This window comes from Leptidea sinapis, chromosome 34 (assembly GCF_905404315.1).
Source record: "Leptidea sinapis chromosome 34, ilLepSina1.1, whole genome shotgun sequence".
Taxonomy (NCBI): domain Eukaryota; kingdom Metazoa; phylum Arthropoda; class Insecta; order Lepidoptera; family Pieridae; genus Leptidea; species Leptidea sinapis.
In genome coordinates, this window is record NC_066298.1 from 9496104 (window position 1) to 9509673 (window position 13570).

The window sequence follows — 13570 nt, forward strand, 5'->3', positions numbered from 1 at the left end:
TAGTCCCACTTGAGAGATAGGATAGTTTTTATATCTATTTGGGAGCCTTCCAATATTTTTATTGTATGGACATATTTTCTATGAAAGAATTTATTGACGCTCGGTTTGACAGTTCTGGTGTGAAACAATTTCATTATAACAACAGGGAGTATATTTTACGAAATAATTATTGTTGTTATGAAATATTATTAACAAATTCATAAAAAACAGTATATTATTTATTATGTACAGAACAACGTCTGTCGGGTCAGCTAGTAAAATATTATTACAACAGTTTTTTTCCAACAAGGTACGTAGAGTTCTTCAAGGGTCAATCAAGTAATTGAATACTTTCAGAGTTATAATTAATTGTATATTGATTCAACATACTAACAACTTCAAGGTTGAAATCGTTTTACATCGAACACGAGCTGAACTAGTACTCAGTAATGTCGTAATGTAAATAATTTAGTAACAGTTATAGCTCTATTGCCGCGTCGCAGTTATTGCACGCCATGTGTGTAGTAGAACCTTTATAATTTTTTAAGCTATATTGTATTCATTATGTAATTATAGTCTTTATGTTATTAAAACAAGAACGTATTTTTTTATGATAAGAAATAACATCACAAACTAGATTTTAACTTAATGGTCAGTAATGTTACCCTAACTATTACAATACAGAGCCGATCACGATTTTTGATATAAAAATTCCGATCAACACCATGATTTGATGAGATTTAGTCTTAATAGCCCAGTAATTATACTACTTCAAACCGAAAAACAAATAGACTCTCTCACAAAAGGTGTTGTTGTGCTACAAATGTAGCTGGAATATTGCACTTAGACCTTCAAATCACTTGAAACTGAGCTGACATTGAAACATTGCCCAAGAAATCGAGTACTTAATCTAATATTACATAGAAAGATAAAACTAGACAAATACGATAGCCGCCAAATGTTTACAAGATACATTACGTCGTGCTTTGCCAAAATTTTCTTCAAATACTTAATAACACTCCCAGTTACACAGTTAGCAGTACACTTCCTGTATCTTTCATTAGAGGTACCGTAAGTCAGGTCAGATAAGAACCGTTTTTAGGAATAAAGTAATGTGTAGAATAAATTGTATAGAATTTGTGACTGACTTGCCGTAGAAGGTCTATCGACCGTTCAACTCTTGTGGTCTAAGTATAAAGTTGATGTATTTCTATTTTATTTATTATTATGTTGTTATTTTTTCTATGAAATAAGGGACGAGACGAGCAGGCGTTCAGCTGATAATTGAAATAATGAAAATAATTGTAATTGATACGCCCTGCCCATTACAATGCAGTGCCGCACAGGATTCTTGAAAACCCCAAAAATTCAGAGCGGCACTACAATTGCAGTCGTCACCTTGAGACATAAGATGTTAAGTCTCATTTGCCCAGTAATATCACTAGCTACGGTGCCCTTCTGAACGAAACACAGTAATGCTTGCACATTACTGCTTCACGGCAGAAATAGGCGCCGTTGTAGTACCCATAATCTAGTCAGCATCCAGTGCAAAGGAGCCTCCCACCGGGACTTATACAGCGTGGCGCTTTAATGGCGACATTAAATGAACACACGGGTAGAGCTATCTATAAATCGTAAAAAAATCATTCTAAAATTTAACGTAAATAATTGAAATTGTCAAACAAACAAATTACATAAAAAAACCAAATTTTAATCACCCTTACGTGGTCGCAAAAGCCGTCAGGAAGTAGAGCCAAAGTTAGCGGGCGGTTACCTTACACTTACCGAAATAATATTATGGAAAATTGATTTATTTAGGTGAATTATGTATTTTATTTTTGAATATTTTTTATGATTACATTAGTGTAATTTCTTTGACCTGAATAAATAAAGTGACTTTGCTTTGATCTGATTTTGACTTGTTGGTGGATGATCCTCCTATCGAGAACTCTACTTAAGTTGTTAAATTCGAAGCTATGATATTATTTTTTATGTTCTTAATTTAATCAACATAAGTGACTTTTCCTTATAGTCTTTAAAGGAAAATGTAGTAAATTCAGTCATCGCACTATAGTCTATACGCATAAAGAAAATGTACATATATAACCAAATATATACATATTAAATGATATTGGCTTTATATACATATTGCCAACATTATTAAAATTTTGAGCCATATTTTATAGTGATAAGAGTAAAGTAAAGTAAAAAATAATTGCAACAAAAAGGCCACTGCTTGTATTTTAGGCCACGCTTCTTTATTTAGTCTTCAGAAGCATCGCAGATATGAACAGAGACCTAGAAAGCGTGCCTTTCGCATCTATTTAAATAAATACCTATTTACCGTATCACTTTGGCGTTAACAGTTCTAAAATAAAGGTTTAAATTACAACTGTTTTTAGGATATTTTTGAAAGAGGAGTAGTAAGGACGAGCGTGTGGACCACCTGATAAATAAATTAAATTTAAATAATTTACTACCCTAAATAGTAAACCAATTTTAATAAAATTTTGTACACTTTGTGCAGTTTGATCCAACCTGATAGGATTGTTTTTATTTCGATTCGTGGCCCTTGATTTGATTTATCAAATCAACATCAATTTTTTCATGTGTAGAAAGGGTTGGTAATTTAAACGTACTTAAAATTAAAATATCTGTATTTTACACTTTTCCACTAATAATTATTATATTTAATACAATTTGGGTAGCGTTACCCCTTACAATTCACAATCAGTAATGTTTTCTCGAACTGAGCACTCTGGCTTATTTAGGACACTGGCTTTGCCGTCCAGATGGCCACGGAATTGGTATTCGGTCGAGATTTCGAGACCAAGTATTCCTCATTCCTTCTTTTAGTGGTAAACGTTCAAACTTGAGTCTTCTGGGAGTTAAACTGGACAAGTGAGAACGTCGTTGTTATAGTAACCTTTACCACACGTTTTTTGACAATTCTTTTGAATAACGTAATACCATTATTTTGAATATTTTCTGGGATCTTATTGTAAAATACATCGCACCAGAAAAGACTTACTAACTCGAGTTACGAGTAAAAGGCATTATAGTAGTAGGCATATAAAAGTTAATGAGTTCGTGTATGTTATATTGTGTTTAGTTCACACTGTGTGTAAGTTTTATTTTTCTTGCTGGAATGGAAGGACAAAATATAGATTCCAGGTCCCACAGATGATAAGTGATTACCTCAACCCGAGCTCTCTTCCAGCTGGAAACCACAAAGCTTGTCGAAAAACGATCTCTTAGAGTGATAAAACTATTTTCTAATTTATTGCATGGGTGGGTAAGTAGGTCACTTACTATGCATTCATAGATAATCAAGATGGCTTACAAGTTATTAAATCTAGATGGCTCAGAAGTGGGAGCGTTAAAACTGTTTGGTGCGAGTGGAAGTCGCGCAACGAGAATATATATCAAAATGCGAAATTTGACAGAATATCTAAATTAATATTTGATTTTTAATATTATAATTATATTTTACACTCCTTAACGCTTTCTTAACTAGTTTTGTTAGCGTTTCTAAACTAGAAGACTGTATGGTGCGTTTTTTTGGTTGTTCATCTGTCTTTATCCTAGTATTTTCTTTGATTAACGCCAGTTTACACATTTAAATAAGACACTGTTTAAAGGATTAATTATTATATTAGTTAACCCGACGTTTCAAGACCTTTCCAAATCTTGGGGGGACTTCGTTAACTAAAATAATTATAAAAATATAAATTTTACGCAAAAATCTAATGTAAAAACAAAGTTACAATTGCACGCGTCTTAATCTTTTAAATTGTGTTTTATTTAAATGTTTTTAACCTTATCATCCTCACGCCAGCACATGAGGTTGTAGGCTTGAAATAATTTGCAGCAACCATAATTCTACGTAACAGTTTGTAAGATTTAATGAAAGACGGAAACAGGAAGTAACTCTGTGTGTTGCTTTGTGCAAAACAACAAAAGAATTATCTTCCTTGAACAACATGGGAAGTATTTACTAAAGTTGCTTCTGTATCGCTTGCATAACAGTGAAATTGTGTAGTATTTTGTACACGGCAATATGTTAACTTCATCGTACAACCTTAACCACTGCCTTTCGCTTATATGATAGTAACATTCATATTAATTTTCGCACTTAATATGTAAGTTTTTGTTAGCACAAAATAATAGATATGATTCTCCAATCAATCAATCAATATAACTTTATTTATTTAAATCAAATGACACTTATGGATATTAAAAGTTATCACCTATAGCTGTTTCACCTGATTCTTGCCGCCGTATCCACCTTCGCACGACACGCCACAAATTAGGATATCATCCCCACCATCTGAATGTGTGGCGGTCCTCCACAATGCGGTTGTCAAGGAACTTTCTTCCACGTACTACAAAGCTGTGGAATGAGCTTCCTCGGGCGGTGTTTCCGGGACGATAGGACTTGGGTGCCTTTTAAAAAAGGCCGGCAACGCTCCTGTGATTGCTCTGGTGTTGCAAGAGAATGTGGGCGGAGGTTATCACTTAACACCAGGTGACCTGTACGCTCGTTTGTACCACTTTTCCATAAAAAAGCTATAAATGTTACCATTTACTACTAATATCCACGAGAATTGGTATATTTATGTATGTATAAACAAAGGCCTAAAGAGGAAAAGCTATAGGAATAATTGGAAATTTTTGAATTTAGGTTGTTGAAAACTGTTGGTTACAAAAGTAGTAATGTCTAGCCATACCGTGGATACCATATAGGGCCCGGAGCGGACCGGATTCGACACAAACGCTGCTGATCCTTCGACCAAGAAGACCACGTTTTGAGTCAGTTTCATTAAATAATTTGATGATTTTATTAGGTTTCACCCTCGAATTGTGTGCCGTTTGATTGTGAATACGATCATGATATAACAAAATGCACCCAAATAGGTAATATTCTTTTTGTATCCCTGACAATGGTTATTTAGAGTTTTATGTTCAACGATACAATCTCAATTTCCATTACAATATTAGATTAACATTTTAATTATAAATTGTCACCCTCAAATCAACAGACACAAGTCACAAGCAAATAAGCGTTGCTAACGATATTATGAAACACTTGAAATTGTTTGTTACAAACTCAGAAATCTTTCTGCCCCAAAAACTGTTAATTGTCAAATTGTATTGTTCTATTTTACACATACGTTTTGGTGCAAGCGTTATTGTGTAAAGAGTAAATTATGCTTACTTTATTTCAAATTTACTCTTACCAGCCTGTAATTTATGTTAACCAATAACGGACGTTCGTTGATTTAAGCCAAGCCATCCATTACTCAATTATACTTTTTTTTTAAACACCAAATATTATTATTATTATTTGGAGAAAGTGGCTATATGCCTAGTCCTAATTGGATCCTAGTAACACCGCGTCCAGAATTGAACTATTGTGTTCACCACTCATACTTATAACTCGTCGTCAAGCCCTGCCGCGTTAGTAAACCGCAGTAACTTCTTGACACGAGTATTGTAAACAGCATCTGGGTGTAGGGTATATACGCTTATGCATTAGTGGGCCGCAATTGCAGAGGAGATGAAGAGGCGTTACATCAGCCTCGAGGCAAAATCTGCAAGTTCTTTCGTTTTTAATTCCGACCACACAGAGGTGCTTAATTAAGCGATAGTGCCCAGTCAGCGTTCTGGTGAGTATGCATAGGTTTTTCCTGCTCAATGATAGGGCTTCGTTCGCATTTCTGTTATTGAAAGCCTTTATCAGTGCTTTGGAATGGTTTAAGCCTGTTGAGTTGCTCCAGCGTTTAAGTGCCTCTAGTTGACATTGGTTCCTCAGGGTGTGACGAATGGCGCTCTTAGGCAGTCCACAAATAAGTTCCGGACCGTACTAAACTGCTTTAGCTCCAGCTCTTGCAAGCAAACACCAAATAACAATAACTAATTAAAAAAACAACTACCTTATTAAATATCACTTTTGTTCTGGATAATTTATTATTAATTAGGAAAATAATAAAAAAACTGACAAATTGAAGCGACACTAAAATCCGTGTTGTGCTTTAATTCCACTTGAAAAAAAATATGTCAAAATAAGCTCAAAATATAATGCCATGTGCTTAATAGAAGATTATACACCAAGGGAGCAGTGTCAATTATTTGCCACGAAATTCCAAATTAAAGCAAGTTATCATTTCCCTCAAAAGAGATAAAAATCTCCCTAACGAGAAGAAAGATTTAAATTTGTAACCTTGAAATTCGTATGAATACTCTCAGCACATACGGTATTTGTAAAGAGATCTTATTATAAAATTGAATATCGACGAAGATGGAAAAATGTTGAAATATTCGTGTTTTATTAGCGCGAAAACCCCGCTGTCATAGATAATTTAGTATTTTTAACTACTTTATGTATTTAGAGAAGTGGCAACGAAGCCATCCGAATAAAAAAAAAGAATTATTTTGCGATTGTAAGAAAAAAACCCAGTGTGGTTCTTGAGAAAAAGGAATTTGGTGTATGTCAGTATCAATTACAGTACAAAAAATATATTAATCTGACGTGACGAGCACACCAACGATCTGACGAAAGGACATTTACGTCATTTATGAAATATTTAAATACTCCACTAACAGTGACTATTATATAGGTTAGAGTAGACTGGTTGGTATCCTTGGAATTTCTAAATCGCATCTATTTTATGTAAATAATGTAATTTATAATATTTAAATTACCAACCCCACCTTATACAAAATGATGAATAGGATAGTCTATAAAAGGGAATTTCTCGCGACTAGTAATAATTCAAAACCAGTAGTTAGCCATCAGAATCCTGTAATACCGTTAAATACCAAGGACACACTAAACACTTGAAATGCCTGCACAGGTCTTACTATTGGAACTCATTGGTGAATTGAAACCAAAGACAGAATAATGAATGTTCTAAAATAATTTTATTTTGCTAAAATTGTTAGAAAAATAGATGTCAATAAGTAAGTACCTACTACATTAATAATTAAAAAATTACAGTTTACATTCACAACACACATATATAATATCTTATATTAGTATAATAGATTCATAATGCAGCGCATTTCTATATTATAAAAAAGTATAATATACTTAGTTTTCTAAAGTGAAATATCACTTTAGAAAATACATAGTAAAATATTGAAGGCACCATTTCGTCATTACATCCTTAAATGGCTTAAAATATAAAGGAATATTCCGAATATCATGGTAAGGGCTTGCGGATTGTTTGAGTACCTCGTCGGGCAAATTAACATACTTAACAAAATAACATGTAGCCATAGTGTATTATATTTAAAGTTCCTTCCTATCGCGTATTTTCTTAAAGCTAAGGTAGAGTTAGCTACAACTAGGAAATCGCTAAATATTATATTATTGTTTGGATTTTATGTCTTTCATTACTTTTCATTTATTGAAGATAATAATAATAAAAAATAAATAATAATAGAATTACTTTTTGCAAATTATATTCAAATAAAATTATTATATCTTCTTAAACTAATTGACACGATGCATAAAAACTTTTTGCATAGAAATGATGGTAGTCAGTATTGGCTGCATGGAATGTCCTTTGCCCGCACATTGATTTGACATTTGAGAATAAATGGCGGGAGACGTCTGTTGTGAAAATTGTTTTACAACTTTCATTTGTAGCTCCATAAATTAGTGTTTAGTTGTTGTTGAATTAATGTTTAACTAGGAGCAGCATATGAATAATATTGTAAAAACAATTTATTTGACATTTAGCTGATGAGTAATCCACTTTTCACTCAGGTAATAACTATGATTTGTATGCAGATTAGATGAACAGTTATTCTGGTAATGTTTATTTGTGTTAATTTTTTTACCTTCTACCGTAGGTATAATAATTAATACATAAACCATCTTAAATTGTTATAAAGTGCACGTAATTGATTTAGAGTTATTGATTTCCGTATATTAGTTATATATTATTATTCAAATATATCGAAATATGGTTTAACGCGAGCCTCTAGCCCGCCAGGGTGAGTAAACCAGACGAGTAGAGTTATTCCCCTCAATTATTGAAGAAGAAGAAATCTGATAATATCAACAAAACTTTTGTACTACAATAAATCAAACCTGAGTCACAGGTTACTAATAAGTTACGAGGTAACAGAAAAATTACTCCCTTGTAATAAGCAAATACCTACTCTAAGGCGCTCGATTTGGCATCGCTTTTACTTTGTACAGTGCGTGATGTACCGGAGCTCCTGAATATCGATCATTCCCTTGATGTGTTAAATATTTGTTAGTGAATAATAAATTTAAGCGAAAATTTATGCATCGCTTGTTAAAGAAACAAATATTTTGACGTATGAATCCACATACGTGACTGCAGGGGGTCGTTTTAAAAAGTTGGCGGAGGTTACGTTTTGGCCAAATAAGGAAGCGTTTTTGACATGGATCAAGATCTTGAATTTGCACGATACAGAAGAGGGCAATATGTTTATATATAAGTATATGTTTGTTCCATTAGCGCTCTAGAGACCAGAAGCGTGGGCGATTTTGTTGACTCGGCATCGAACGGTTTAGCAGTTCATATCAATATGTCATTCTCCAGTTCCAAATACGTAATAGAAAATACCTATCTGTCACATTTATAACAATAGCGGTAGGTACGTCATGATTGGAAAAATATGTTCTGTATAAATTGGCCATTAACCTGGCCGTCATTCGCATTTTTTTTAAGTACTTAAATTTATTTGCATTTTCTAATTTATTGACTTTGGATTAAGCACAATCCAAAAATTTTCTGTTTTTATTTACAGCTAGAAATGGATGGCTTCCAAACTATATACAAAAATGAATTTGCGGAAAATTGGCGTAAAAATCTTTTGGAGGATGCGAAAACAGAGGTAGAACAGTGCAAAAATGTAAAACTGCTACCACAGAGTGCACGACTAACGTTATGGCAATTTTGTACCAAGCTATGCATTACTAAAGATGGCGTCCCGGGTCATGCTTGTAGGTTAGTCGAGAGATACCTGATGGCTCAATTGAGAAATTATAAAAAGATGGCAGAGACAGTGCAAAGGAGAAAATTCATACGAAAATTGAAAGAGGAATTCCTATTAACATTGATGGTCGCCATACAACTTTCAGCAAAAATGTCCTGCACCGAGAAGAAGGATGATTCGACACTTGTCCGATTCTGGTTGCTCAGTTACGGTTGCTCGTTCACACTGACGGATATCCGGGAGAAAGAATTTGCGATAATACGCGACCTGGAATTCAGGATTCCACTCTGGACAGGTGTCGATACAGCATTGATGTTAGCAGTGGAAGCAAATATGACGGAAAGCGTTATGGAGACTATAGCACTAATGATGGATACTGCAGAGTTCTTCCGAAAAGAGATCGCTGAAAAAGTAGGTGAAACAGTTGGGACGTCAAAAGAGAATGTATTTATTCGAACAATACACTTAGCAGCAGCCGCAGTTTCCGCCGTTGCTGAATTGATAAAAGAAAATTTTGAAGACACCATTAACACGGTAGCTAAAGTTACCGCAGCACCGGTTGATTACGTTAATGTTATAAAGAGTATTTTACTTAATATTTTTGGAGACTGCTCTGGTGAAGTTATGTTCTAAGAATAATAAAATAATGATTTTTTTCTAAGGTGTGGTTTATTTTAATATATATTCCATATACTGTTGTTAACTTTAATTTTTGTATAGAATAGGGGGCAACGTAGTTTTTAATTTCACCTACTCACAAGTGACCAAGAGGTCACTTTGAAGCAGTAATACTTAGTGTCCTTTTTTTAAGTTTTTTTATGGTTCAAATTCGCCTAGAAAAGTAAAGGTCTACAGCTGACTCATTTATATCATATGCAATATACAAAGATTTACTTTCATTATTATAATTATTATTATTTAAAGATCTTACATTTTCACGTTTAATACGATACTTTTTAAACTCAATTTCTAATATCTTCAAAGTAATTGCTAAGGACATTCATTCAAATCGTCGCAGACGTGGCTTACCCGCGTGGTAATCCCTTTTAGCCCAATGCCAGGTAAAAGATGGGAATTGTGCATAACTTTCCCGGAGTTATCATATTTTTATTTGTTGTTCACCTGATGATAAATGCTCTGCCCATGCAACAATGCAGTGCCGCTCCGAGTTCTTGATTGTCTCCAAACTTTGTGAGCGGCATCGCATTTGCTTTCATCACTGAGACAAGATGTTAAGTCTCATTAGTCCAGTAATTTCATTAGCTATGGCACACTCCAAATCGAAACACAATGCTTGCATATTATTGCTGCACGGCAGAAAAATGAGTCTCCGTGGTACTCACTGAGCCGACTTCCCGCGGAAAGGAGCTTTCTACTGGTTAATATAAAAAAACTGGTGATGTAAACATTATTTAATTTAGTAAAAATGTTTCCTTGTCAGTAGCACACACTCTACAAAATTTAATTTTAACTTCAGATATTGCCTTAATCAATGTAACGGAAAAACACGTTATATAAAAGGTTTACTTAAAGAAGATCTACAAGATTATTTTAATCGGGTGTCACCTGTTGTAATATTTTATTAATATAGTTATGGTAGAGGTACTCCTCTATACTCTACTTAGTAGAGAGCTCCTTTACTCCAAGCAATAAGAAGGTGCACACTTTGACATGGATTTGCAAGGTCTTATTTGCTAAAATCGACAATGTGTAGAGGACTTACTTGTCCCCACGAAAGAGACAATGTAAGGAATAGGAAAAAGCGGGTACTATTTTCACGTGTTGATGTCGCACACAACCATAGCCAATTGAGGTTTTATTTAAAGAGATAAGATAATATCCCGTTCACGATGATTGTAATCTGTTACGTTCATCATAAAAAATAAATTTACTATAGATATTTAACAAGCTAATCACGGGCGATAATCCTCAAACGGTATTCAACTTTGTTCAAGAATATTCAATTGAAATTCACTTAACCCCATATTTGAATAAAGCCTGGCTGGCGAAGATTAATAACCATTTTCCAGTGAAATTAAATGAAGACTAATAAAAGAAGATTTACGACTTTCAAACAAGTGGATTACGTTTTAATAGAGTTTTATCTTCTCAGTTCTAAAGATCGTAATTTTGCAATGCTAATTATATGCGTGTGAATTTGACCTTTCTACACATCATTTCGTGGTAAGTTTTTAAGTATGGTTTTTATTTTAGAATTACTTTTGATGACTTGCGAACATGTACGGAACAAAAACTGATTTTTTTGCTTATGATGACGTTAGTTATGTTTGTCTGAAAACAGATTGAAGAAAACGTATTGAAGTTAGAACATATTGTTGTGAAAGATCACAGCTATTTTCATAAGTTTATTGTAACCGAAAGATTGCTTGTTACAAAGGTGGCCCTGCGGTTATAACTACAATTAAAATATATTGTCGAACATTGCAAATATTTTTTAAATATTGGGATTTTAAGAGTAAATGGTAACACAGGATAGACATAACAGTGAGTGATGAGACAGTTCGAACGTTCACCTTTTGGTACTAAAGGTAAAAACATTTCAATGCTGTGTCGCTGCGGATTCTTTAATATATCCAATCCTGAGAGGCTGTTCTAGAAGACACAGCCAAATTGTTTAGAAGAACCTGTCCTACGTTAAAGCACTCTATAAGGTGCAGTTATAGCATCTTTGGAACTATTGTTACCATTTATATCAGGAATCAAGTACTCTATAAACGGGTTGATCACTGGGTGCTGCGAAGGTGAGTCGCTATTACATCATAATGTTCCCCCGCATTAATTACGAGCTATGTTCTGAAGAGCTGTTTGAACTGTTCCCTGCGGGGCAATTCCATCTTTGCCACAAACTAAAATAACATCATGTTATCTGAATATGTGACATTTCCCCAAGGGACATAAACTTTCTACCACGTACTACCAAACTTGAGAACGAACTTCCTTGCATAATGTTTCCAAAATGATACGACATGGGTCCCATAAAAAAGCGCGAAGAAGCATCTAAAAAGCTATCTGATCCTAAAAGGTAATCAACGCCGCTCATACTCTCTTGCAACATATATATGTATATATGCACTCAAATAACCAAGTCAAAGGAACTTTGTTTGAAAATAAAAATTATTTTAGCTCGCGTTAACTCTTATATAAGACCGCTACTGCTTCTGTGATTCCTCTGGTGTTACAAGTTCCCAAGCCAGTTTGTTTAAAAAAATACAAACATTATGTTTATTTTTGCCAGTGGCTCCTTTTCACAGGATGCCGGCTAGTTTATGTTATACAACGGCGCCTGTTTCCGCCGTGAAGCAGTAATGTGTGAACATTACTGTGTTTCGGTCTGAAGGGCACCGTAGCTAGTGAAATTACTGGGCAATTCTTAAAATCTTATTACACAAGGTGTCGAGCGCAATTTCAAGAATCCTGAGCGGCACTGCATTATAATGGGCAAGGCTTATCAGTAACCATCAGATGAACGTCCTGCTCGTCTCGTCCCTTATTTTCATAAAAAAATTATTAGTAAGACAATAGTTTGTGGTTGCGTTAGTTTGTAAGCGCAAATATCCGGTAAGACTAGGTGAGTGTGTGTGGAGACCGACAAGATCGTGCAGTGAACCACACACTTAACTAGACTCGCGTGAACACACCGTTACCTCGTTCCGTATTTGATACAATGTCATTTTTTCTGATGACAAATGATGACCTCAGCCGGGGTGGTCATTGCACCTTGGATCGTAATGATTGCCGCTAGAAACAGACATTAACACTTAACGTTTGTTCTTTCACATACAACATTTGTAGCGTGAACGCTATTTACCGAACAATCGTATATTTGACGGACCGTTTCTTTGCTTATTAATAGTGAGATTTCTATCTTGAGTAAAGTTAAAACATTTACGGCCGTTTTCAATAACGTATCTCTAGATACGGATAATTTGCTATCACTGTTTAATGACAAGATCTTATCTATCCATAGTTATGTTCAATATAGTTATATCATTAGTTATAGTCCAATGCTATGCAATAGTTATCTGTCTATAGGTTTTTGAAATGTAAGTAAGCTTAAAAGGATAGATTTGTCTACCTCTAGTAAATTAAACTAAGGATAGATAGGTTATTATAACGGCCGTTAAATGGCAAGGGCGTTTATAAACCTCCGCGGTAATTAAGGTAAGCGGAACCTCGTTTTAGCCCAATACACAGAACAGTTTACATAAGCACCTTCAATTCAATTTATGATTATATCAGTCAAATGAATCAAAATATTCCCTTCTAAAAATCTATAAAACTAAATGTTACTTAAGCATTTTTTATCGAGATTTTATTCGTGTTTCAGCTGTTGTTATATTCTAAATAATATTTTTAGCCAAAAACATAGTAGTAAAAGTAGCTTCTTCATTAACTTCGCATGGCAAACATCAGATAATAATTATATTATCTGCGTTTTAAGCGATGTGTGTAACATTGAAATTGTCTTCCACACCCTGGTTATTTGTTTCGTAATTCGAATACTGAAATATAAAACTTGTTACCAGTTTCAAATGGCTAAAATTGTTTCGTATCTATTATTTCGTTCGGAGTGTTCAAGGGGATGTTTTAT

The 13570-nt window shown here is 34.1% G+C and overlaps 1 protein-coding gene across 1 annotated transcript; it reads left to right on the forward strand.

The window, feature by feature from the left end:
• Positions 1 to 7603: 7603 nt before the first annotated feature.
• On the forward strand, positions 7604 to 9591 carry LOC126974846 (uncharacterized). The gene is made up of 2 exons (XM_050822516.1): positions 7604 to 7753; positions 8770 to 9591. Exons 1-2 carry the CDS (start codon positions 7730 to 7732, stop codon positions 9589 to 9591), a joined length of 846 nt encoding a protein of 281 aa, XP_050678473.1. The 5' UTR covers positions 7604 to 7729.
• Positions 9592 to 13570: the final 3979 nt, after the last annotated feature.

What these genes read in the sequence shown, in the direction of transcription:
- LOC126974846 (XM_050822516.1), top strand. Translation starts at nt 7,730, where the DNA reads ATGAGTAATCCACTTTTCACTCAG. An exon ending in GTAATCCACTTTTCACTCAG is followed by an intron (nt 7,754 to 8,769) that starts GTAATAACTATG and finishes TTTTATTTACAG; the next exon opens with CTAGAAATGGATGGCTTCCA.